This window comes from Chanos chanos, chromosome 4 (assembly GCF_902362185.1).
Source record: "Chanos chanos chromosome 4, fChaCha1.1, whole genome shotgun sequence".
Classification (NCBI taxonomy): Eukaryota; Metazoa; Chordata; class Actinopteri; order Gonorynchiformes; family Chanidae; genus Chanos; species Chanos chanos.
In genome coordinates this window covers 12,006,566-12,033,285 of record NC_044498.1, presented here as the reverse complement: position 1 = coordinate 12,033,285, position 26,720 = coordinate 12,006,566, and the positions used below count along the sequence as shown (strand labels likewise).

General features: G+C 39.1%; 2 protein-coding genes across 2 annotated transcripts; both read right to left on the bottom strand.

Annotated features, from left to right (window-relative positions):
* Window positions 1–1,592: 1,592 nt before the first annotated feature.
* Window positions 1,593–16,614, bottom strand: stat1a (signal transducer and activator of transcription 1a). Its single transcript, XM_030772954.1, has 25 exons — window positions 16,483–16,614; window positions 15,910–16,059; window positions 15,199–15,349; window positions 14,879–14,974; window positions 14,422–14,511; window positions 13,801–13,879; window positions 13,093–13,184; window positions 12,497–12,648; window positions 12,030–12,188; window positions 10,985–11,077; window positions 10,793–10,852; window positions 10,675–10,698; window positions 10,485–10,572; window positions 10,092–10,133; window positions 7,551–7,634; window positions 6,267–6,365; window positions 5,899–6,034; window positions 5,524–5,579; window positions 5,210–5,301; window positions 4,924–5,063; window positions 4,598–4,786; window positions 4,198–4,273; window positions 3,987–4,056; window positions 3,661–3,693; window positions 1,593–3,087 (listed from the first exon to the last, which is right to left on the bottom strand). The coding sequence occupies exons 2-25, from the start codon at window positions 16,035–16,037 to the stop codon at window positions 3,067–3,069; spliced, it is 2,250 nt and encodes a 749-aa protein (XP_030628814.1). The 5' UTR covers window positions 16,038–16,059; window positions 16,483–16,614; the 3' UTR covers window positions 1,593–3,066.
* A 4,045-nt stretch (window positions 16,615–20,659) lies between these two features.
* On the bottom strand, window positions 20,660–22,520 carry mstna (myostatin a). The gene is made up of 3 exons (XM_030770472.1): window positions 22,175–22,520; window positions 21,345–21,715; window positions 20,660–21,040 (listed from the first exon to the last, which is right to left on the bottom strand). Exons 1-3 carry the CDS (start codon window positions 22,518–22,520, stop codon window positions 20,660–20,662), a joined length of 1,098 nt encoding a protein of 365 aa, XP_030626332.1.
* Between the last annotated feature and the right edge of the window lie 4,200 nt (window positions 22,521–26,720).

Below are 26,720 nucleotides of genomic sequence, written 5' to 3'. Positions count from 1 at the left end.
GATGTAGAATAGGACATTAATGTTGTTGTACAGATCCAATTTGAACTGAAACGGAACACTCCACTCTTGGGCAGCTTTTACAGAACTGGAAAGGATATTCTCAGTTTGATAAAAGAGGCAGTGTTCTGTGTTAATTATTCAAATATATATATCAAATATCTACATAGTTTAAAAGCTTTATATCATCTTTTGCTTGGCAGTGTCAATTTCATCATGCTTTCTTTAACACCCCCCCCCCCCCCCCCAAAAAAAATTGATTGTCTTTGAAAATTTTGCACTTATTTGAACTTTTTTTCTTTTTTATGTGTTCAATTAGATACAAAGAGGTCTTATCAAATTTATGTCAAACACTGGATATTGCATAGCTTGATTATGAGGAGTCCAAATGTTGATTTGAAGACACTTTCCTCTGTATGACTGAATATTATATTGAATTAAGTAACCAGTCAGTCTTGGGTACCTTCATGCAGCAGATATGACTGTGAAGGTTCACTAACAAAACCATTCACCACAATACAGGGGAAGCTCACTCTTCTTCATGTAGAACAGTCATCTCCTTATAATATATAGTGCAATGCCAGTGCAATTTTTCTGACGAGTTATTTCTGGTGATCGGTATTTGCAGATGCTTTTGTGATTGTTTATGTTTGAAATCCAGTAAGTGGATGAATGTGTAGCTTTCGTGGTTTGACTAAGTGAAAATAGCAGTGAGGGGGATGTGACCACCTATACTGAGTCCGAGTCAAGACCAAAACCTTAGAGGGTCAAGTCTGAGTCAAGACCGAGACTTTGCGATTTTGGGGGCGGTCGAGACAGAGTCTTTGGAGGAGGCGAGACCAAGTCAAGATTTTAATATTCAAAAGTGAAATTTCTGTAGGGGAGATTGGGGCTTGTTGGCTATAGAGGGGAGGTTGGCACACTCTACATCTCCAGCACCTTACAGGGAGTTGAAACAAAAATGTAACATAAAACATCCACCCTCTTCATATGGACCAGTGATGGGGACGAGACCACCTATATTGACTCCGACTTGAGCACTACAATACTAGAAAACAGCATTGCATCCTGCCTTGAAGACCCAAAGTTAAAGTCTGCTTTGTCTCTTGTCAGAAACCAATGAGAATAGCATAAACTATATCACACATCACTCCCTGTGCTGGCAAGAAACAGGTCACATATATTTTATATTACCAGTGTGACTTTTTAAAAATCATTTACTTAGAAATCACAGCTGTTACTGCAATTGTTGTGGCAGAAATTCAGCTTAAAGGTTATTACAGAAAATTATTGTTTTGGTAGGAAAAAAAACAAACAAACATTTCATCATAAAAACTATGTGAAGCACTGGCAAACACCAAGGTAAGAGTCTGAATAAGCTGATCTGTGAATAAGGGTGAACTTCCCCTTTGAGAATTTTTCCCTCCAAAACTGGACAGTCTTAAAAGTCTGAAACCTCATTGACAGACTACAATTGTCATTTTTCCTCAACTTTTTTTATTGCCAGTAGTCATGGAAACATAATTCAGGAGAAAAAAAAATGTTCAGAAGAAAAATGTTGTGATTGAACATTTTTGTTCTGAATTATTATATGTATTCATTCATTTCATGAATAAATAAAGCAATTCAGAAAAAAACTGTTCAGCTAGAAACACAGAGGACTTTCAGATCCTACAACAGAAAACCAGTTTTTTTTTGTTCTACCGAAACTTTTCAAGGGTAAAGCAAGAAAATGTTTTTTTTTTTTTCTTTTTTTTTTCTAAAAGGGTGCAAGAGTTGATCTATGTCTACAGAAGCCTTTCGGCAGCGGAGAGAGGCACAACGATTGTTACTGTACAGAAACTGAGGCATACTGCACATGGAAACATACTTGAAAAGTTAGTGAAAAGACAAGATTATTTGTAGGACACTGCATTGCCATGTATGTACTGTGTGTGTATGTATATGTGCGCAAGTGTGTTTGTTTGAAACCAGCACATATTGGGTGCAATGAGAGTGTACGTTGGTTTAGTAACGGAACTACAATACATAGAGTACAATTACACAGTTATGCTCTACATTGGTCAGATACTTGCTCTGTTAGCCATTTGAATTTGCAGCTTAGCTCTATGGTGATGCCTTTATTACATTATACTTTTCTGCTTTTAAAGTATGTATTGCTGTAGAAGTCATGGTAGTATTTTATGAAAATACAAATAGGTTTGGGGGGGAAAAAAAAAAGTTTTGAATGTATAGATATCAATGCTACAGTTCCTCACCAAGTATGTCACTTGTTATTCCAAGTATTTGTGTTTTGTGACCACTGAACTGTAAAACTGTGTGTTACTGGTTGTCAAAATATTTATTTCACTCCAGAGATACTAAATAAAGCAGAAATGATTATGCACACCAATTTGATCACTTTGGAACATACTGTATATTTCTATTAACTAATTTGAATGAAGTCTTCTGAGCACATCTGTGTTGAGTCTTTTTTTTTTTTTCACTTGTCTAGATGCTGATATATTTATCAGCACATTACCAAAGTAACAGTTTACTTTCATCTCTGGAGGAATAAATTAGACTTCTTTCATTATTTCATAGTGCCCATGAAGACACCTTACACAGATGGCAGCATTTAAAGTTAGACAGAATTTAGCACTGAAGTTTTTGCAGGTGAAGATACACTTCTTTAACTTTTTCTATAACAATCTTGGAATATTTTAACCGCGCTAAAGAAAGAGTTTGTCAATGTATTCTTAGCTCAAAACTCATGTCATGGCTGATAGAGTCATTTCCAAGAAAGTATAAAACACTGAGTGACCTGCAAAATCAAATTTGTGCCGAGGCAAAGAGCTCTAATCACATGACACTTTCACTTTTTCATTGCATTTTTTGGAGAGATTGTGACTCATTGATCTATATATAGAGCATAAAGTGGCCAACGGAAAGTCAAGAGTTAAGAGAAAGCAAAAAACAAAAAACAAAAAAACAAGGCTGTCTCAATTTCACTGCTTCCTCGACCTCCAGTGTTGCCAAACCAATCGTCTCAAAGGACATTGCTACATGGCTTTTCAAAACCAGCACGTTTCACGAATCCATTTCGGTCATCTGTGAGAAAGACAAAGGGAGACAATTCTCAGTTTTACAGCAGCCTCTGACTTGGGAACCTGCCACTTATCACAAAATGTGACATTCGTGAAATTCAGCATTAGCGTTATTCAGTGTTAGCTCAATGTTGGACTAAGTTACTGTTTGTCAGAATTGGTGTTGGCATGTTTACTGCTCCACAGCAAAAGGTTTCATGCAACTGTAAGTTTGGTTAGTATGTCATCTGTATAACACCAGCAAATATCTTTTTTCTGTGCTAGACCTCATATTGAGTGAAAGAAATACCTTAGCTAAGTGAGAGCTAAGTCTTTGAGAACTTCAAATAGAATTTTGAGAGCCACAAAATACCAAGACTTTGAAATGTTGGGACAATGAGTTTAAATAGGCAAACATCAATTTAGCACTATAAAACAATCCAGTGTAATAAAATTAAGCACAGAACAACACACAAATTCAAAATTATCACTATTTTTAGACTTTACGTTGAGGTTTACATACAGGGCATTGATTTCTTTCCCCTTATGACCTTAACAAAACACAAACACACACTTTCAAGTCAGAGTTTTACTATACCTCCAGATCTGTTATTCCTGACATGTCACGATTCTAAAGCGGAAAAAATAAAGAGAATAGAAGTAAGAAAGAAAGAAAGAACAGACAGAGCTCTCAATATTCCTGACTGCAATGTAATATTGACAAGATGTTACATATGTCAGCTCAGATTCATCATTCAGTTCATGTAGTAATCATAATAAGACGACACCTGTCACATTATTTGGTTTTGGACAGTCCTTCATAGTTATGTCATAAATAACATTTTAGCATAACCCCAGTTCTTCTGTTGCATATCAGGCCTGTAATATTAGCTGTGTTGTGACACACAGAGGGTTCGTACATACCATGTGTTCCAGCTCTCTGTATACCTCTGGTGACATTGGCATCATGTTTTCATGAAGCTCAGATGGCTCGCTGAAAACATACAAAATCACTGTTAAAATAAGTTATTTTTTATTTCTAGAAGATATCCTCTCATGAAAAGCACAGTAAAGGGATATTATTTATGGAGCCTTGTGAAAGCTCCACAGTTTTATTGTAACTTTTAGCACTTACACTTCTGATACAGAAATGAGCACAGTGCTTATGTATCCCTCGCTGCCGTTATTCTGCAAATCCATGGGCTCTTGCTCTGCAGACAAATATGCCGATAAAATACTCAGCATCACATCAGTAAAAAACCTGGAAACTCTTTTTTTTTTTTTCTTGCTCAAGATACACTTCACTGTTATTGAGGTTTTGACTGAAGACATATTTGCCAAAGCTAAAAATCTCTTCAATATTTTCAGAAATATAAAATCCTTAACAATCCAAACAATTGTATCTTAACTGAGAGGTTTTATAATTGGCTGTTAACAACAACAACAAAAAAAGTGACTGAAACAAATGACTAGATTTCTTTGACATCAGTGAGTGAATAGAGAAAGGAAGACAGTGGTATGAAAAGCAGCCTTACTGTCGGCGGGTTTCGAGTAGTACTTCTTAAAGGCTTCGTCTTTGGGAATGTCCGGAAACAGGAATCGCAGGGGGTTCTCGGGCACATTCTCCGCTGCCATCACCTTGTAGTTCCGGATGATGTCTGGTAAAGACACGGCTGACAACTCTTTCTTTGTGTACGGCTCCACTGATCGGATCTGGGGTTCATCTAAATGCAATCATTTAGAGATACGCAACAACTGAAAGTCAGCAAATGTTTTTGTTTTTTTTTCTTTTCTCTGTAGTGTTTTCTTCAATGTCGTGCAACAGTCAGAAAGTTGTTGAGCCCAGGTTAAAAGTTCCCACCATTGGCCGTGTGCTCCACCCAGCTGAAAGTGATGGCTCCATCACGGTTGCTCTCACTGAAGCGTAGCAAGAACGTCCCGGGAGCTTTGTCATGCAGCAGGGCCTTTGTGCGGTCCTTAGTCACAAATCCCATGATACAGCTGAGAGGAGAAGTGATAGATTGAGAGATTTAAAAAAGAGAAAAGGAGAGAGGGTGTAACCTTAGTGACAATGTACCAAAGGAAACCTGGTTTGAAAAGAAGCAATTAAACTGAGACGGTTTTTTGTGACTTTTTAAGAAACATACCCGTCATCCCACATACTAAGGAGGTGTCTCTTGATGAGGTCCAGGATCCCTTCGATCCACAGCCAGAAAGTGAAGTTCTTCTCACTGGCGCTCTATGCAAGACCAAACATGTCTTCATTCAGTGTATGATAAACACCTCTTTTTAACTTCAAGTCAATGACTATGTGGTGTGTCTATGTGTTTTGACAGTATCGACCACAGTTATGTTGTAAACAATCTGATCTCAAAGACATGCAGCCTGGACAATCTGATAATGCTTTCTACACGAAGCTCTCGTGAGATTTTCTTAGTTCTGTCCCTTTTTCCCCACCCACCTTACAGAACTTGCTCCATGGGATCAGAGCCTCAGGGTCCCTTGACGCCTTAATTCCTAAAGGTCAAAGTTCATATAATTATACCTTTCGTATTAATTCATCGGGCAGAACTCATGTGCCGATGTAGAATGTAGAATTCTACCACAGAAAAATCTCTTTAACTGTTAGGAGGGTTCTGGTGATTTGTTACCATCTTCGTAAAATTATTATTCAGGGTTACATAAAATATTTTAATGTAACTAATGGAAACAGTGATAATACAAAGCGAAGAGATGGAGAATTCTCCTTTTTGCAATCCAGGAAATTTGGATGCAGCTCTCATAGTGAATTTCACAGTCATAGTCTGAGATGAAAGACTCTGTCTCCCATACTTACCCAGGAGCTTGTCTCCCAGCATGTTCAGCTGCTCTGCATTGAGTCCTCGTTTGGTGGTTGAGGAAAACTGCCAGCTCAGAACCTCAGATAGCTGACCCCAGGTTGCTTGTGGAGGATTCAGGAAGAATGACAAATTCTACCCTCACCGATTGCAGAGAGAAACAAGACAGAATATGAGGGGCTTTCCTCATAATGATGTATTTTGAACATTGGAAGGAGATAAACAGGTGCAAGCCAAACAGGAAAACTGGGGCATTCTTCTCATAAGTGATCCTAAAAATCTCGTTGTAAAGTAATGTGCTTCTGGAAATTTACCCTTCATTTTTTATTATGCAGCACTGTGATTTTCCAGCAGCAGCTAAGCTTACCTTCGGCTCAGACGTCAACATGTTATACCACAAAATGGATGCCCAACCACTGGGAAGCTGACTGACATTAGAGATAACCACAACAGGGAGGGAGGTGGTCTAGGTAGGGAGAGAGAGAAAGAGAGAGGGAGAGAGAGATGCCAAGATAGAGAGATGCTGAGATTGTCATGAAGTGGTGTGAAAGATGACTGCAACTGTTTAAAGTTAGCAGCTGGATTTCATCATAAATTGTGTTGTGAAAGCTGTGTGAACTGCTCCTCTGTGTGGCTTTTCTCTCAGAGTAACCTCACACAAGTAAAGTTTGTTAGTTCTCAGAGGAAGTCACATCCTCATTTCTAACATGATGTTAACATGCAATAACCACATGTTATTGCTGTAATGCAGAAATTAGGGCATGGTATGACCCAACTTCTGTCAGATATTTAGTTGCCCTCACACTGCATTTCCGCTGCTGCTAGGCTGAGATATCAAAAAGGTTTAGTGAGAACTGTTACATAAACCCTCTGTCAAACCGCTGCACTGCAAACTACACTACGTAGCTCTCAGATGCTGAAGTGCATGTTAAGTTTGCATTAAGCATCTGGGTGACTGTTGAATTTTAGAAAGTGTCTTACAAAGCTATTTTAGCCTTAATGTGTAGTCTCCCAAAGTCCTGCATGATTCAGAAGCATTACATAATGTAATAACACAACATACATGCTTAAAGTGAGCAAATGTTTACTTCTGGTATACTATAATGTAGAAGAAGAAGAAGAAGTACTTTATTGGTCACACACACACTAGGACAGTGAGCAGTGAAATGCAGTCTCTGCATTTAACACATCCTACAATCCAGTGAGCGCACACACACGAGGAGCTCACAGCAGTTTGCAGCTGCAGGGGCCTGGGGACCAACTCCAGGTCTTTTTGCCAGTGCCTCAGTCAAGGTCATTGACAGGAGTATTAATCCTAGCACTAACACGTCTTTGATGGTGGGAGGAAACCGGAGCACTCGGAGGAAACCCACCCAAACATGGGGAGAACATGCAAACTCCACATGGAAAGGACCTGGAATGGCTGGGATTCAAACAACCAGGGGCCTTCTTGCTGTGAGGCAACAGTGCTAACAACTGAGCCACCACGAAGCCTATGTACATACTGCTTAATACCCATCTATCACAAACAATGGTACGTGTTTGTTGTGTGGTACCCCATAACAGTATGTTATAGTACATGTATGCATTTAGTATGATTCTGATGTAATATAACACATATTTTCGTATATAGTGTGTTTCGGCCACTTACCTCAAGGTTGATGACCAGTCCAGACCAGCAGAGTTCTGCCTCAAAACTGAAAGAGTGCAGTTCCTCTGTCACAATAAGCGGTGCCTGTAACACATAAATAAGAACAATTTTCACCCTGACCACCATAGTACTACAGAGAACCAGACAGACGTCAAATACTTCAATTTGGTTTTTGTCTATTTAACCCAAACAATAAAACCAATTAACGCAATACAAGTGGGATTGTGCGAAGGAACAAAAAACCATAAGAGTATCTCCACTCAACGCACAATACTAAACATTATCACAACAGAAATGTAAAAAATAATACTGTGACACCATACAGAGGGAACATTCAACAAATTAAAAAGATATACAATGAGGAGAATAGTGAAGAAAATGGAAAGAGGAAACATTCAATGGTTAAAAAAAGATGGAGGTTACTGATGCAGAGTTCCTCAGCAATGTGGATTGCTGTGTTTAAGAGGAACAAATATATAAACTAAACATGACAGTTCTTGCTTCAGACACCTGGATTTATGTATGGAGACATCTACCTGTTTTGAATCAACATTAGCAACATGTAAGCAGTTTCTTAAATATAAGAGCAGGTGGTTCATAATGACTGGATAAGATTACCATTCTCAGAAATATCCTTTGTGATAACACAGTTCTCTAAAGGTATGAGGGACATGTACAACCCAACACAGCACTGTAATAAGAAATGTATGGATAGACTAAACTGTACCAAAGAATTAGGAAGCAGGATGTATTCAGCAATGAATAATTTTTGTGATTATTCTAAATGTAGCTGATTTCTGAATTTATTTGTTTGGAACTATTCTGAAAAGCTCAACAGAACTTCATTTGCTGCTATAATCAAGGTATCCACTTTTTCACGAAAAATAACAATATTAGTAGTAATAGTAAATAAAACTGGGAAGGCTCTGTTAGACCCTCAGACTACACTGTTAAAAAAAAACCCCGTTGTTTTTACGGAAACAACAGCTGTGGTTGCCAGAATAATTCTGTAAAAATGCTGTAAAAACATAAACAGCTTTACAGAACAACCTGTAAATTTACAGATTAAAACTGTTGTGATTTACCAAAAAACTACAATTTATACCGCTAAATCTAACAGCCTTTAAATAGGAGAGTGCAGGTGTAACCTGTGTTGCGTAAACCAGTGGTTCTCAACTTCAGTCCTGAGGGCCCCCTGTCCCGCAATTTTTTTGTTTTAACTCTCTGTTATCACAGTTAATTGAATTAATCAAGGGCTTGATTAATCAGGTGTGTGAGTCCTGAGCACAGTCCAGCACCAGACTCAAACTTGCAACTGCAGACATGGGAGGCAGGCATGTTGGCAAGGAGGCTAGAACCCATGGGTACTAGCTTCTGTCATTTTCTTCAGGTGTCGGGGAGTGAGTTCCAGTCCAGTGTGGGACTGTGCTTGCCTACACAATGCAGGTTACACTACTACTATTATAGTTTTAGCCTACTGATATATTGTTAAATATCGGCCTAATCAATTCTAAACAGACACGTCACCTGTTTTATTAAACCCTTCATATTAACATAACTTTACTCTAGGCCTATTTGTACATATTTTATATCTGTAAAGTGTAACAAGAATTTGCAAAATGTAGTACGGTTTCTTTCTGTGTAAAAAAAATCTACCTGACAAAAAACATTACTTTAACACTGTCATGCTGTAATTTTAACTGTATGGTACTGTTTTTTGTATTACATTTTTTTCTGTGTTTAAACTACAGTAATCTGTAAATTCTACAAAGAAATATGATTCTTTCAACATATTCTTACTTTAAAATTAACAGCTGTGTTTGGATCAGTATTTTACTTTAGTATACGGTAGACGCTGCTTTTAGACACTGCTTCCTTGTTTATCTGTTTACAGTTTTTTGCTGTCATAATTTTGTAGCACTTCACTGTTAATTTCACAGACATTTTTTACAGTGTAGGTCTTTAATGAAATTAAGAAATGGAAGCGGCAAAAGAACCCAACCTTGGAGTACTCCACAAGAATGCATTATGAATACAAACCGTTCTCTACTGTTTACATCGCCAGCAAGCAACAGATACATAATTTAACAATGACAATTTTGTAATTAACAGTGCTGGAAGATTTTGGTACGTCTAACATTACATTGAAATTACAATTTATTTCTATGTAATGCATTAGGGAACAAATCAATGAGCTGTCGGAAGGCCATGTAAGTAGGCCTGCTTTCTCAAAAGCAACACTGATGGTGTTCCAATATGTCCTTATCTTTCAGGTGGTTCAATATCAAAATCAAAAACAGATTCAATTTTCTAAGACTTCTGAGAAAAACATCAAAAAAGACATTGGTCTGCAATTTGATTTTACCAGATTTAAACAAGAACATGACTTCGACACGTTTCAGATCACAACAGACTTCGTAGAAACAGATAAGTGGTTCCATGATATCACGTGTGATCTCTTTAACAATATTTCCTGTGATTCCTAACTCACTGATTAGAAATGCAGTCATAACACATGTGCCACTGAGAACGGTCTCTTACCTCATTTGTTCTGTTTCCCTGAACCTTCTGCTCTTTCAGTTGCTGGATGGAAAAGAGATGGGATACCAGGCTTAACGTAATTCACCTTAACATACTTCATTCATGTAGCGTTCTGTTTAAGGGTTTCCATGGATCCAGTTCTGGAGGTCCAAAGTCCTGCTGGGCTGTGCCCTACCCTCAAATAAAGGCCTTTTTTTTTTTTTACCCAGGAAACAGGTGTGTGCTCTTCCGCCAACTGGTGACTACAGTGTTTAGTCGATCCTACAATGGGCAAGACTCCAGACCTCTAGGACTGGATATACAGAACTGTGGTCTATACGAACTACAGATGTCCTAGTGTCTGAACAATATGTTATGCAATCAAAATAATGAATAAATTCCTGAACATTTTACCAAATGGCGAAACTCTGCAGCCATCCCACTTGATTCCTCCATGTTCATGACCTTCATGTTGGTGCCCAGAATGTTGAACTTCCGAAAACTGAAAAAGTATTTGGTTATTGTTGACAAACAAAATACATTATACGAACAATACCAAAACAGCAAACAAATGAAAATTATAATCAACAAAATGACACCATACCCTTTCCTCTGCTCTGTGACACCCCTGCGAAAAAGAGAAATGATGTAAATCAACAGGTTCACACAATAGTGAGATATTCAGTAACCGTAGCATTTGATCATATCTTTCCCACACTTACTTATCAAAGTGGACCTTCACTTTGACCGTGTGGTTGAATTCCTGAAGCTTTACCAGTAACCTGTGAGACACAAAATTAATATTTAATCCCGTGTTGTGATAAACTAACAAAATTTGTGCCGTACTGATCTTTCATTCCGAAAGGAATCGGCAGGCTGGTATAAGAGAAGCATGTAGTGTGTATAAGGATTACCTGACTTTCACAGTGAACTGCACACCCGTCTTCAGTACCAGTGGTCTCTGCAGCTGAGTAGGCATGCAGGGCTGCCTCTCCACTACCATGGCACTGAAACACACACACACACACAGGGTCATATTGTATCACAACAAGCCATTACACCATACACAACCAAAAGGATAAAACTAAATTACACGTCATTAACGTGCCATTATTCAACTCTCACACAACTGAGGACATAACTGACGTCAGTTGTGTGTGACAACTCACGCAACTGATGACAACTGACAAACAAAGACACCTAACACAGTTTCTCAGAAGTTCTCAGTTGCCAGAGGCCAAAGACAGTTGCAATCAATCATCCGTTCAACTATACATCTCTCATCATATACTGTTTGCTCAAGCTGTATGTTTATCTCAGTGCTTCCCTAAACCCTTGAGGGATGGGCTACGTGCTTGTTAGGAATGTGGCAGTTGTAAAGTTTTACCATCTGTAATGTTCATAAATGACAGCTATGACCTCAGTGCACACAGTCAAGCCCATCCTTTCCAGAGAATACTGTATCTGAGACTGAGACCATAGTATCGCAAGGGACATAGCAAGTTCAACTCTACTGGGTTAGAAATTACTGGGTACTAATTGTCACTGCGATTCAAACCTTATGAATATATATTTTCTCTCAGAAAGCAATGTATGTTAGCCTCTTTTTTTTGATGACACAGCAGCATGACGGTGTTTTAATCCACAGCAAACACTGAGGTATTTTGGGTCATGGCCTTTTTCAATGGCTTAAAACTCAGAGGAAGTGACCCTTATATATGGATGATAAAGGTGACTGTTGAACCGTCATTTTCATATACTCATTTAGGCCTTCAGAACAATCAGTGTGAGGGTGAAAAATACAGTATTGATTTCTTACTCTAATAACTACTTTCCATCACCTCTCTTTTAAGTGATTCTTTCAGGCATTCTTTCACCATTCTTTCAGGGCCCACAAGCTACAGTATTATACCCAGAACTGTCAAAAGAGAGAAAGAGAGAAAACATTGAGTGTCATACCTGGCAATAAGTCTCTTTAGAAGCCCCAGGACTCGCTCTTCTAACGACATCTTGCTTTCTGTGATGGGGTCTTGCTGATATGTGTACTTCTGCTCTAATTCCAGAAGTTTCTTTAGCTGTTGTCGGACCTGCAGCAGGCACTCTCCCACTGCTGTGAACCTGAGTGTGTGAGTTATTATCAAACGCTGTCAGAGGAACAATCACATAGTTATTCTTGGATTTATGTTTACCTGCATACTGACACATATTTTTGTGTATGCAGTACCGCTCATCCAGAAAAACGTGGCTTGGGGCAACTTCAACCACAATCATTAAAGCAGCTTCATTATTGTGTGTGTGTGTGTGTGTGTGTGTGTGGGCGCGTGTGCATGTGCATGCGTGCACATGCATATGTATGCTATGCTTTGTACACACGTCTACAAAATATGCGGTGTGTTTGCAATGAATGCACACTGACAAGACTCTACCAGTTCTGTAGCTGATCCAGACAAATTGGTATCTGGCCACCAATACAGGCCATTTGCTGGCGTCGCTTCCACTCTGGCAGCTCCACAGAGATGAGCTCATACATCAGCTGCTCCACCAGTTTTAACACCTCTCCCATCTGCCCTACCACTGCCTGCACAATAGAACAAAGAGATATTTCATATGCCAAACTGCTCCAATACACATTTATATGATTCTACATTGAGAGGATGTACATTAGTAATGCATTTTGCATTTGCATAATTGATTGACTAGAGTACTGTTTTTTTATACAACTACTGGGAGCTCAAAATACTACCACACCTGATTCTACCAATCAACTAATGGACAAGTCCATGTTTAACATAAAGTCACATATTATTCAGATTCTACGATATGTACATTTTAGCATACGGTGTTACTTTGATTTCACATTTCTGCGTGCAGGAATGCGGCACAAAAGTAAAACTTTATTAACCAGTTATTTGAGAAAAACCATAAATCACCGGTCAGTGGTTTACTCTGCCATTCACTTGGGTTGAAATTACAGAATATTTTCTGTGCTGGTGAACACTCCCATACTGTCAAATGTTCTTACCTTCCTCATTTCATGGAGCTTCATAAACATGGCTTTTATATACAGTCTCTCACGATTCAGGTCATCTTTGGATATGGTCCCATTCATCTCCTCTGCAGGGCAGAAAGATCAGAAAAAAAGTATATTAAGATTGTTCTAAAGTACTCTCATACTTACGTTACAATTCATTAATTGTACTTGAAACAAGAATTAAAAGTAAACAAGACTTTTAAAACAACTCTTATGTTGGCCCTGCACACTATCATGGTCTTCCACAAGAACTCTTATTTTCATGATACTACAATGTTAGTACTATCATGTCCCTCCTGGGCATGAAATTTTGTTTCCATAAATTGAATTTATTTCATATCTTACATCCTCAAGGCTGGTGTCAATTCTAATTCAAATCTGAATTCCAAAAATAAAAATGGAACAACTGATTGTCAATTCAATTTAGAGTAGATCCCAACCCATGTCAATTCTACAAGTTTGATTCTGACAAAACAGGAACGTGTCCATGTCGTACACTTGACACATATGCTTTCTGTGCATTACATTTTTCACATGAATCTAAATCTGCTACGTGGGTTCCTCGGGCCGCTAAATGCATTCCTGTATCAGTGACAACTAGAACAACAAAGTCAGGAAGCTCCCATATTTTAACCGGAGCAGTTTAGAGGTTTAAATTTTGCATTAGCCAAATAACAAATCTCCAGCAGGCCTTTTCACCTCTGCTCTGTAGAGTCTTGTTCTTGAAATCATGTTCATCTTGCATGTCTTCTAGGTTTTTAATATTCTGTTCTGCCTCCTGGGTATATGAAAAAAAAAAATATTAAGAAATAATTACATTATGTCTGTTAGCACTATTAGCATGCAAGGTGTCTATCTCCAAAAAGGAAAATATCAAATGATCAACATCAGCGTACTCTAAAAAGTATCTTGTTGGTTACTTTGTCACGACAGTAGCTCACATTCTGCTGCTGTGGCAAAACTTTAAGAACCTGAAAGTCTTGTTGATCAAGACTGGATTACAAATCACATTTCCACTTCCCCCAAACTTCACAACATCACAGTTACATAATTTTCAATGTATATGTAGAATACACGGTACAGGTTTGCACGTGTGTGGCAGTTTTGAGATTAACAACATTTATTGGCACAGTTGTGTGCTGAGAATCATCAGCCAACAACTGAGCAAAACTGTTTAATTTCAACCAGTTCAACACAACAACTGCAAGATATTCTTGTTCTGTGAAGTGCTATTTAAAGACAATAGGGACACACTGTTCCTGAGAGACAATAAGGAGTGGTTTATTGGAGTACATGTAAATGACTGATGCCATACTTCACCTGCACTCTGCTCCTCATGTCCTTAACTTTATGGTCCATCTCTCTCTGTTTCTCAACCATTATGTCATTCTGCGTGTTTTCCACGGAGCCCTGGAAAACATTTTCAGCTCAGAAGTGCATTCCTGTGACATGTAATTTACGTGAACTCAGGCGTATTACAATATCAAAAATATTTCTAGTATTACATTATGAGTCTGCTTTAACATTTTGCGGTTGTACATTGACACTTAAAAAGAAGCCCCTCAAAACCACATAATGAAAGTCAAATGTCACACAGACACAGCGTGAGAACCAGCCCTTTTGTGATGTGAATTGCTTTTTTTTTTTTTCCAACCAAAACCATGAAGTGTAACAAGCATGCACAGCCCCTAAAAGAAAAATAAGCCCTAATTTCCACTGCAGTACGCACAAAAGCCTTTCTGACAAAAAGGTCAGATCTTTATCTGGTGCATCTTACCGTTACATTTTGTGCTGCAGCAAGAATCTTCCTCTCCTCACTCAGATTTCTGCTTATAATCATCGCCATAGAAACTGGGTTGTCTTGAAAGAGGTTCTAAAGGGGAAGTTTTTAAAAGAACTGTGAGTAAACAGGTCAAAAAATCACCACTACTGTGGTTGTGGGATCAGCTGATTTACTGCACAATGATTTTGAAAATGACCATTTTTTATACACACAGCAAATGGAAAAGAGAGATTCCCATAACACTCCCATACACAGACAAGTGGTTACAGTGTCCATTAAAAATAGAAAAGCACTAATCAAACAGGCCGCCAAACCTGAAGGTTTCTTTTGATTTTGCGAATGTTGTGTTGATTGAGGAAATCTTTCTCCATGGCAAAACGACTGTGCTGGTGATCCAGCTGTGTGAGCAGGTCATGAAACCTGACAGTGGCCAGTGACTCATTCTCCACCTGAGCAACATGGTCCCTGAAATGGTTATTGAAACATAGAAAGATACCCAAAATGACTGACTGGAACACAAAGTAATATTACTGGTGGTATAAAACAATGTAAAAATGCCCCCATGCCTGTATCTTTGGACATGAAAATTGTGAGATGTGAACAAACATAAATAAAGAAAGAAAGGTTTGAGTAGTGTTTGAACCATGTTAAAGTATCTACATGGAGACGTGTGCTCTGACATGTGATAAACATGAGTGCAAATTATTAGATAAGATTTCTTACTTACAGCATGTGTAAGTCAATGTTATATAAATCCGCACATTAGAATTATTAAGAAACAAGTGCCCTCAGGCGTTTTGTTCTAAACCAAATTTTGCATTGTTTTGTTTAATCTTATGCCTATTTAATTGCTACCATTGACCAATGCTGAATAATGTCCTATGCTAAAAATGCTAATAATAATAATAATTTAACTAATATTTCGGCTGAGAAAGCAAAATATGCCTATCAGTTTAGGCCACCGGTAATATCAAACCCTACACGTTGCCCATACTATCATTAGAGTGGAGTAACCCAGTGCTCACCAGTCCGTGCTTTCTATCCAGTTGCTCAGGTACTGTCGGATGGCCATGGGAAAAGTGTCATCGTACAGCTGGTCCACCTGTTCGAGGAACGTGGCGTCCAGTTGCTGCAGTTCAAGCCACTGACTCATGTTGTGCTCCGAGTGGCCTGCTCTGTCCGTCAGAGTCACAAGCATTAGATTTTATGTACTGTCTGACCAAATAAAACTCTCAACCGCTGTCATAACAAATACCTTCAGAGATATGCAAGAGAGACACACTGTTTTTACTCATTTCTACAGTGTAAACAACTTTTCAGCTAATTTAGAACAATAACAAAAGAGGTACTATCACCAAGTCTGTACTTTATTCAAATACACAATGCATACATCTCATACAGTGACATGTGTCAGGAGTTGGTGTCCGACTTCTGAAATGTCTCAAATTACAAGGCTGCATTCTACATGTTTGCTCAGATGATCAGATATGATAAGCCAATGTTGGTAGATACACCTCCAACTGCTGTTCATCACGTACAAACTTCCTGATACGATAAAGTAATTTCCCAACACAGAATAAAAACATATGTCTACTTACCTCCGGTCGACCAACAGAAAGAATTATTCGAAACTGTATATCTGCAACCCTATCGTGCTGAAAAACAACACACTGGAGACACGATTTGTTCCGTTTTCGGGTTAAGATGTTCTTCGTCAATGCTTCTCTGCCTCTTCAGCACGCAATGAAAATGGCTAGATGAACATGGGAAACTGACAAGTATGTTGACCAATCAAAAAACGTGTTTATAGTCTACAAAGCGGCCGACATCTTTGGAAAGCCAATCAAAACGACTTGACATTTCCACCGCTTCACACTGACGCAGTGCGTGGTGGGGGTGAAACGATGCCTGGAATAGCTTGCGTTGGTCACATGGTTTATAGGAAACTGAAACTTAGAGAAATGTATGGTAGGCTGCATGGAACGACAGCCCAGCAGGTAAACAGGAGAGTATGTTTTCATCAATAAAAAAAGCAAAAGAAAATAATAGAGAATAACGCGTCAAAAATGTAATAAATTGTCAAATAAATTGAACTGATGTATACAATACATTAAGCTAAAACAACTCTCACAACTCATAATAATAGTAATAATAATTATTATTATTATTACCAAAAATTTCATTTATATTTTGTGACTCTTTAAAAGGAGGTTATGAGTGAAAGGCCTTTGACATACACCTTGGAAGATCAGTGTTGAAACCTATGTCGTGGAAGCCTTACACTCCATTTATTGCTATCCAATTTTCTTTCTTTCTTTCTTTTTTCAAATAAAGTTTCAATGAGGGTGTAATTACAATTGGATATGCCTTAGGTTCTGGGTGTTTGATGTCTGTAAATGTATTCACCAAAACATCACAAGCAGAGGTGGGTTGAGTAAGCAAAAACTATACTCAAATAAAAGTATCGTTACTTTATAATAATAATGACTCAAGTAGAAGTAAAAGTACTCATCAAAATAACAACTTGAGTATGAGTAAAAAAGAATCTCATAAAATGGCTACTCACATAGCGAGTAACTTCATATGTGATTTATTAAATCTATAATGTATTACATTCAAGTGTATCAGAATATCACTTATGCCCAAAATAAAAATTTAAAGTGCTTGTCTAATGAACACAACATAAAATCTGCTCATTCAAGTACTAAATCATATTCCTAATAAAAAAAAATATATAAAAAATAATAAATTATATATTTACCAAATGACATAAATTAAGGCAATTTTGCCACAAGTTAGTTTCATAAATCTTCCAAACTAGCTTAATGGTAATAACATCTCTTCCATTTTTTCTTAACATAAATCTTTTGAGACTCATACCAAAGTCACAGCACTGTTTAATCTCTTATAACTTAACAAGGTTCTGGTCTTTACTTATGTTTGTCCATTTGTGTGTGTATGAACTTTTGTGTGTGTGTGTGTGTGTGTGTGTGTGTGTGTGTGTGTGTCTGTTTGAGAGGGTGAATACTGATCCTGTCTTAAAGAGTCACTCAGTAAGGTGACTGCTGAACTCCAATCAATGTAAAGACAAGCCTCAACATAAAGACAAGCCTAAAATAGCGGAGCCATTCTATCCTATACGTTTAGCAAAATTGTGTGCTTCGATGCAGTACTGAAATATCAGCAGTGAAACAGACATTAATTACAAACTCATCTAAAGTTGGCAACGCCTTGTCTTTCAGTGATTTTCTCTGTAACTTCACATTTATTTTAAAAAGGTATGTATGTGTGCAGGCTTGTAGCTAAGAATTCTGAGCCCCCGTGCTCCATCACCAAGGGGTGGGTTGTGGATAACAGCAACCTTTTTTGAGTTTATTTCATAACATCAAGCAACCAGTAAGAAGGTCTCTCTGCTGATGTTTATTTGGGAATGTTAGAGTATGAAATGGAGAGGGTCGCTACTGCTCCGTCCCAAGAGACAGAGACTAGAGGGTGCAGGTGAAGAGCTTACTAAAAGTTTGGTGCAACGTCCCAAATCTCCGAAATCTCTTCTCCGTCATTGAAACGAGTGCTGTGGCAACACTTTTGTCTGTTTCATGCAGCTCACTTAGCTGACGCTAGCTGCCTCCGTGCTCTCTATAATGATGCAGTGTTAACAATGTGTGTAAATACTGCTGATTGTCATATAAACGTGCATCAAAGCAGTCAACGTTGTAGAGGCTGTTGTAGAACCCGAGCAGTCGACGTTGTAGAACCCATGTGAAGTCATTTAATAAATAAAAATAGCAAGAAGTGTATAGTCTAGTGTAATGGAGTAGAAGTATATCTTTAAATGGTAAATGTACTCAAGGGAGATTTAAAGGTATTATGCATTAAAATTACTCCTATAAGTACAATTTATTGGGAAAATATACTTAAGTACATGTAATGGAGTAAACGTAATGCGTTACTACCCACCTCTGACCACAAGATGTCTCCATCTGTACATGAGTAATACCCTTGAAACTGTGAAAAGTGTGAAATCACTTCACTGAAAGGACAACGTAATACAATACCTTCAACCTCAATACAACCCTTACTTAGATACTGTAAATTGACAAGACTCAGTTGCTATGATGAATCCACCAGCAAGTTAAAAGCAAAGATAAGAGATTCATGTTATAATGTGTTTCACTGCCAACTTAGGCACTATACATGTCAAAAGGCAAACACAGCGATACATTTATCATATTATCCCCATATCCTGTTCTGTCATTTGCATGTTACCAAGATAATGATATTAAGACTATTGCCTAAGAAAGTGTTAATGGTGCTTAAACTCAATGAATTGGGCTTACATAACTATCCTATACACACTGCGGAAATTTCTTGTGGTTCTTTTCTTGTCTTGGGACTATGTGTGCTGACTGTACTTGATTGCTGAGTCTCCAAAAATATTATCTGAAACAACACACTCGAAACATTCTGGTTATGTTGGCCGCTTTTAGAGAACAATATCCCTCCCTGAACAGTTGGACATTGCTCTTCGGTGCAAGTGACTTCAAAGATACACATTGTGGCCTATGATTCAAAAGCATGACTGGATCCTGCCTAACTTTGAACCCACTGACAGCAGTAATTCTTGAATGCCAAAAATTCTCTTTTTCCCATCGGAACCCATAATGTGCAGGTCAGCATTTTAGCCTGACTTCCCAAGATACCACTGCGATTGCCGAGTAAGGAATTCCCAATTGAAACTCGGCGCACTGTATATTTACATCAGCTGCTATGCACTTCACAGGAGCATACCAGAGGGGTTTCAGCTGAAACACAAATCAGTTGGACGAATTTTACAATGTAACCAGGCGGCGTGAACTAATTGTATCTTATTATTTATTACGCATTAAAAGAATCATGAACTTGTGTGAGACCAAAGGAGTGGAAACGTTCAAAGGGAAACTCTATGGCTAGTTTTCTGAACAGGCTGAAGTTTGAACATCTGTGCTTGCACTCAATGTCCTCACAGAAAGGGCAGAGATCTACTGTTCACTACAGAGACCTTTGTCACAGCAAGAGACCTCCAAAGGGAAAAATAAAGCTCGGGGGGAAAAGGAAAGTTCACGTCCCCTGAATGCACGGTTTATTTCTTTAAAAAGCTATGATGCAGCTGTAATGTCGAAAGCGGTGTCAGTTCTGTCCTCTTGTTTTGGGTTATTGGAGGACGTGGCACTTCACAGGCATTTGAGAATAATGAGTATATGTAATGATTTCATTTTTTTTGTGTGTGTGTGAAATATACCAAATGTGATAAACCTGTTAGAAACTGATTCATATAATAGATGGTCATATCTTCTGATGGATTATTTACATACATTACATCATAACTACAGCGCCATTATCGTAATAACAATGTAATAGCAATGTAGCTCATTATTATAATAACCATTCTCTCAAACAATGACTCCCTGTTCCCCAAAGACCATACACGCAAACACACACGCGCAAACACACAACACATATCACATATGTACACACAACCACTCCTGTACTCTAACTATTGACAATACAAATTTCACAACCCCTGTTTCACCATACACATGAAGCCTTCATAATAAGCAATAGTCTAACGTCCAAAACATTAGAATCATGTTCTTGGAGTTATAACTGCACGTTTCTTCTTCTTTTCTGCTTACTCAGTTCTTTTGTGCAGGGACAACACACAGGTTAATCTGCATTACTGTAACTCTTACAGATCCTGAGAACGTTCAGGCAGTCGGCAAAGTGAAAAACACTAACTCAGGAGCAACCACACAGATCCACCACCATGGAGGGGATCTTGCCGTAAATGATCTGCTCCCTGTCGTTGAAATATAGCATGTTGATCGGTGACATTTTGGTGGGGGTGCAGCAGGGTCCTGCGGTACCACGTGGGTTAGCCTTGTTGACCAAGTGAGTGTGAGGGTATTTCTGGAGGTGCATATATTCACATTCCCCCGAGCAGTAGTTGGCTTTGTAGCGTTTTGGGGCAATAATCCAATCCCAGCCAAAATCCTCGAAATCCACTGTAAGAGGGTAACGGCAGCAGCGTGATTCTGGGGAATGCTCGTCGCAGTCGAGACCGGAATCGCGCCGAATTCGCTTAGGGTTCTCTGATATTTTCACCTCCAGGAAGGGTTGCTAAAAATGTAAATGGAAAGTTACATTTGTAAAAAAAAAAAAAAAAAAAGTGCCAAAGACATGAAAGGGGCAACATTTTCAAATTGGACAAAGAGAATAATCTGGATTTTGAAACCTATGGTCCAGAATGCACAGACACACCTGCTCCATGCACTTTTGATGTGCAATGGAATTATACAAAAACAGCTGATTTGACATTACCCTTAATAATAATAATAATAATAATAATAATAATAATAATAATAATAATAATACTTCTGTCAGAAGTAGGCGAAATTAAAAAACACATAAAACGCTTTCTCACCAGCCCTTCCTCTCCGGTTTCTGCAGAGGTGACAGCGAGGTCCTTTCCTTTGGTGTCGAACGCCTTAATCTCGATGCCAAGGTTGGTCTCTGGCTGCCTGAGCCAAGACTGAAGTAACTGATTCATGTCGATACTTTGCCATGGGTTGGTGTCGGCATTTACATCGATTTTCAGGGAACGGATCCGAGCTCGGGTGTTACCCTCAGAGGCTGGTCTAAGACGAGATATTTGCAGGTAAACTGTTGTTGCCTCTTCTGCCAGGCGGAGGTATATCCACAACTGAGCTTTAATGATGTTGTTGGGAAGAATCTTTGGGCTGAGTGAGAATAGACAACATCTCGGCATTCCGTCAACTTGGGCGATGGACTGGGCTAATGAGAAAAGACGGTGAGAAATTATTTGCTCGGAATTATTTGCAAATGGTGACAAAAATAAGGAAATAAAAGTATGAATTGTTTTTTAAAAAAGTTAAAGAAAAAAGATGATCTGTTGAAACCGCATTGCAGCTTCACCAGGTCGATACTTACGACCTGCTGTGCGTAAATGCTTAGTGAAAAAAGTCTCCAGTTACAAATGTAATCATCTGTCACGACTTCGTTTGTATTGTTGCATACATGTAAGTGTCAAAGAGACTAATGTAGATTTAGGAGGGAGAGCCGCAGGATCCTGAGGCGTGTGCGCAAACGAACTTATTCTGAATCGAGTGAATCCCACTCCGAATTGGAATCACATCTCCATTTTGCGCTCGGAGGCTTAAACGCATCCACACACTTCATTCTGGTCCATATACAGGGTATTTACCAGTGGTGTGCAAAATGCAGAGTACTTACGTTCCGTAGCCATAGTAATGATCGTTTCAGTGGTGATTTGGTCCTCATCCTCAGCAATTCCACCTTTTTGCTCATATTGATTAAGAAGTTCCTGCAAAGGGGGAGCTTTCGGCAAGAGCTGTTTAACGGTGTCTCTGCTGATATTTGGTGCTTGTTCAAGTCGTAGTATACTTAAAATTTGGGACTTGATTGAATGAAGCCGCATGAGCTTGTTCTGCTGTCGAAAATCACACGTTGAGCACTGTTCGCTCTCCTCTGACGTTATTAGTGATTGAGGAGTTGTACTGTCGCTTGAACTTCTTGATCCCAGTAAGCTCAAAAAACTTAAGCAAACAATAAGAAGCATGTTCTCAGCTCGTATGAGATTTTTTTCTCCGTTCGTCCGTTTCGGGTAACCCCACTTTACGCACTTCCCTAAGCAGCTATTGGCTGATACTCGGGGAGGGTTTCTTATATACAACGACTTCGGACACCCTGCCGAGTAAATCTTTTGATTGGTCGAGCAGATGATAGCCAGGCCTATCAAGAGTGTGACTAACGAATACTGTCTAACTTTTGGGGTCCGTTTTAGTGATCATATGGGTCACAATCAAGTGCTCTGAGATTAAATGTGTGGGTCACTTCTGAGGGCTCAATAGCCTACTTCACAGTTGAAGTCCTCGTGGTGGCAGAAATGTTTTAATCGGGAAATGTAAACCAGTACAATTGAAACACTTGTGTGAACTAGCCACACCTGAAGAAAGTGTGCAGGAGTTTGGGTGCACGCTCATGTTTATAGTGGAAAGCGTGCCACTAGAGGGGGTATAGCCGCACACAGTGTTTTGCATTCACTTTCAGCTTTGGTTTCGCGGTGTGAGCATGCAGAGAACGGTGTGGCGAGTCGTAAGTGCCAGGTTATCAAAATAGGTAAGAACCGAGTAATACTACAGCGAGTGTTAAGAACTGTCAAATATTCGTCTATCATAACTCCAGAGCGACCGGGCACCTCCAGCTGTTGCGGCCAAAATGATGGTACAGTAAATGTGTTGTGGTAGGAAGCCACATAAGTGAACTATGTAGTTTCTGAGTAAGCACCTAACCAGAGTCTACATTGTTTTCATTGCAAACACAACAGCTTTTATTTTTGGTTTAAGTAATCTTTATGGCATGAACAAACTACTTTAGGCTACTTTTGGGAAGCTGAGAATCTCTCTCTCTCTCTCTCTCTGTGCTATTTTTTTTTGTGTTATCAAAGAACTCCTTGAGTGGCATAACGGACCTGCGTGCTAGTCTTCAAAGGAATCTGAATCTCTGATACTTTCATACTGACTTCTGCTCCATACCCACAAACAGCCAAAGCTGAATTCCTTCTCCAATGGGGTGTGTCAAATCGAAGCAGAAATTTCCTGTTGAAGATGTAGCTATAGTAAATAAAGCAGAGATGGAAATGAATCAGGATGAGGGGCAGGCCCTTTTGGCAACTGACACCCGGCAGGAGGAGTCGAGTCCCTCTCCCCCCAAGACGAAGCTACTACTGCTGGACTTTGCTCAGAGGATGGCAGAGGACGTCATAGCACTAGCGATGCAGCAATGGAGGGAAATGAACAACAGATATAAAGACATACCTTATATAGAGTGTGATCTACCGTAATCTCCCTCCCTCTCTCTCTCTCTCTCCCTCTCTCTCTCTATCTGTCCCTCTCTTTTTCTCTTTCTCTCTCTCTTTCTTAAAGTAGTCTAAACATCTGACTATGATAAAAGCATCTGATATGTATGGCTACAATGCCACATGTGGCATGTAACACTGTGTATTGTAACCATGCTAAGATTTTACAGTATATTAAAGCAATGATCTTAAAATGATCTTACTTGTCAGAATTCTTTGCACTCAGCACAGGAGTGACTGATAATACCTGCACTAAAAGATCATGAAATCCACCTCTTTCTCTTTCTCTCTCTCTCTCTCTCTCTCTCTCTCTCTCACTTTCACTCTCTGCCTGTTTACTAAGCAGAGCTGCCTTTGTTTTTATAAAAACAAAAGACTATCAAGGTTGCACAAGGTAAGAGCCATTCAAACATTCCAAAGAAGGTGGTAAACCTGACCACACCATCCAGAGATGACAATGAAATAGTAAAAAGAGAGGCAAGAGGAAGAGCCCACAGTAATCTACATATTTACAATACTTTATACATGCAAGATCTGCAACAGCTTCTGGAACAGTTTCTGGCATTTTGTAAACGTCAACAGTATGTGGGTACTGAAAAGTTATCAACTGAAATTCCGGAGTGAAGTGCATATTGTGTAGTGAAGCTTTAATGCATGCGTCTTTTCTATTTGTTGTCTGGGCAAGAACTATAACATTATGTCAGTAGACTGCCATCTGCTGGAGTTGTTGAGAATTAGAATGATGCTTCTTTCAAGATTTCCCTGCGCTTGGAACAAAATTCATTCAAAATCAACAGGTGAAAATTCAAAGTTATGAATTCAAATTAATTTTCAATTAAAATTAGGCTGAACTGAATTTAGTGGGCCTAAGGGTTAAAAGAAACCTTGAAATTGGTGTGTTTTGTTGTCTCAAAATCAGCAAAGTAAAAGAGAATGAGAGCAAAATAGGTTCCTCTAGACCTGTGTATTGATTGATTGATTTATTTTTTTTTGCACTGAATTGCATCTGCATAAATGTAAAACAGGGCACAGCAATAGTTATAAACCTCCTTTGAATTAGCCACAGACGACACAGTCTTCTGTTTCCTTCATCCTGTTTTCTCTTCCTCACTGCAAGAGATTATATGGTGTATTTTATTATCAAGAGTGAAAAGACAAGTAGCCTAGTGCCTTCAAGCCCCGCAAGGCTGTAAATCAGATTGCTGACTGAAATTTGAAGCATATTTCCTTAATGTAAAAACAAGGGCAATCACTGAAATTACCTACCAAAATGTCCAAAGTATTTTCCAAATTTAAAATGACTAGCAATTTTTGATAGTCAGAGCTGTAAGTCTTCAAAAGAGATTGCATGCCATTGTTTTGAGTAGGTTTGGAGAAAGGCATACACTGAAGACGTGATTAGTTTAGTTCAGTTAAATTTCGGGCTTGAAGCAATGCTCTTCCTCAGGGTGCAACTTATACAATGACAATCGGGGGGGATAGCTTTTTCTCCAGAGCTATATAAAGCATAGGATATAAAAATGTTTGGACCACCCCCGAACTGTTGTTTTTACCTCTTTTGAGGGGGGGGGGGGGGGGGGGGTCCAAGTCAGACCCCCCCAATCCTCTCCCATAATTCAAACCCTGCTCTTTCTGAAACACAGTGGGCGGTATTTACATGATCTATTTAATTTTGTGTGGTTCTGGAATGCAACTGTTTCACATTTCAGAAACATTTAAGACGTTCAAGGGTACAATGAAAATTTCCTGTCGCTGTTTAGAGATAAAGCTAAGGTTGTAAAGTTAGAAACTGTTCAGTATGTTCAGTGCAATGTTACCTCTTTCTGTTCGTCCGTCTACCACTTAGGACCACGTCCGTGACCGCGACCACGCCCACGTCCGCGGCCGTGGCCATGATGACCGCGATGACCATGATGGCCGTGCTTGTCATCGTCATCATCGCTACTGCTGCTGCCATGGCTGTGTCTGCGCTCTCCACTGTGTTTGCGCCTGTGACGCTCACCGCTGTGCTTGCGTTCGCGACAGTGGTCGTACTGATCGGCACTATGCCTGCGCTCATCACTTTTATGGCCTCCACGCTCAGGAGAGTGATCATCGCGGTGTTCTCTTTGGCGGCGATCATCATGCTCATCGTGGTAATCACGGTGATCATCACTGTGCCTGGGCTCACGGTGGGGGTCATCTTGATCATGCCTACGGGAACGGTGCTCCTCCGGAGCACCACCGTCTGGATCACTCCCTCTGTGACGTCCAGTGGGGCCACAATCCGTGTCGCCTGGGGGATGCTGAGGACCTAAATCATATCCAGAGGGGTGTGCGCTTCCTGAAAGTACATATTAATTAAATACAATGTCTTTTAAAATGTCAGGGTAAGATAAGGGTAAGATTCCTGGTAATTCCATTCCTGGTAAAAATAAATGAATAAATAAATAAATAAGAATTAGAAACGTGTCTGACCTGAGCTGGAGCTGAACATTGTGCTGGATAATGGTAAAAGCCCTGTAGGGGTGGAGAACAGTACATACTCATCATATATATATCACAGTTTTATAAACCGGTCTGTTATGTTTGTCAGAGTTCATTTGGTGGCATCAAAGGCAAAGACAGACATGTTTAGTTCTGTTGTCAGAGGTTTAGCAGGTCTGACGGGCATCCACAACCATAAAAAAAATCAAATTTATTTATTTTCAAAAGCAAAATTATTTGCCATTCCAACTGCACATATAGCAAACTATATTTTCTATACCAGTGTGACACTTTACCTGTATTATTTATCAAATGCTTTTATAAAACTCATTTAAATGCTTCAAATATAATCAGATGTATAAGATGACATATATGGGCTCCAGAGATCAGAATAAAGTTACATATCCATTCAAGATTTATCAGAATGTCCACTAT

What these genes read in the sequence shown, in the direction of transcription:
- stat1a (XM_030772954.1), bottom strand. Translation starts at nt 16,037, where the DNA reads ATGAGTCAGTGGCTTGAACTGCAGCAACTGGACGCCACGTTCCTCGAA. An exon ending in TGGATAGAAAGCACGGACTG is followed by an intron (nt 15,350 to 15,909) that starts GTGAGCACTGGG and finishes TAACCATTTCAG; the next exon opens with GGACCATGTTGCTCAGGTGG. An exon ending in CAGTTCACTGTGAAAGTCAG is followed by an intron (nt 10,853 to 10,984) that starts GTAATCCTTATA and finishes TGTGTCTCACAG; the next exon opens with GTTACTGGTAAAGCTTCAGG.
- mstna (XM_030770472.1), bottom strand. Translation starts at nt 22,520, where the DNA reads ATGCTTCTTATTGTTTGCTTAAGTTTTTTGAGCTTACTGGGATCAAGA. An exon ending in CATTACTATGGCTACGGAAC is followed by an intron (nt 21,716 to 22,174) that starts GTAAGTACTCTG and finishes TTTTCTCATTAG; the next exon opens with CCCAGTCCATCGCCCAAGTT. An exon ending in AAACCGGAGAGGAAGGGCTG is followed by an intron (nt 21,041 to 21,344) that starts GTGAGAAAGCGT and finishes TTACATTTTTAG; the next exon opens with CAACCCTTCCTGGAGGTGAA.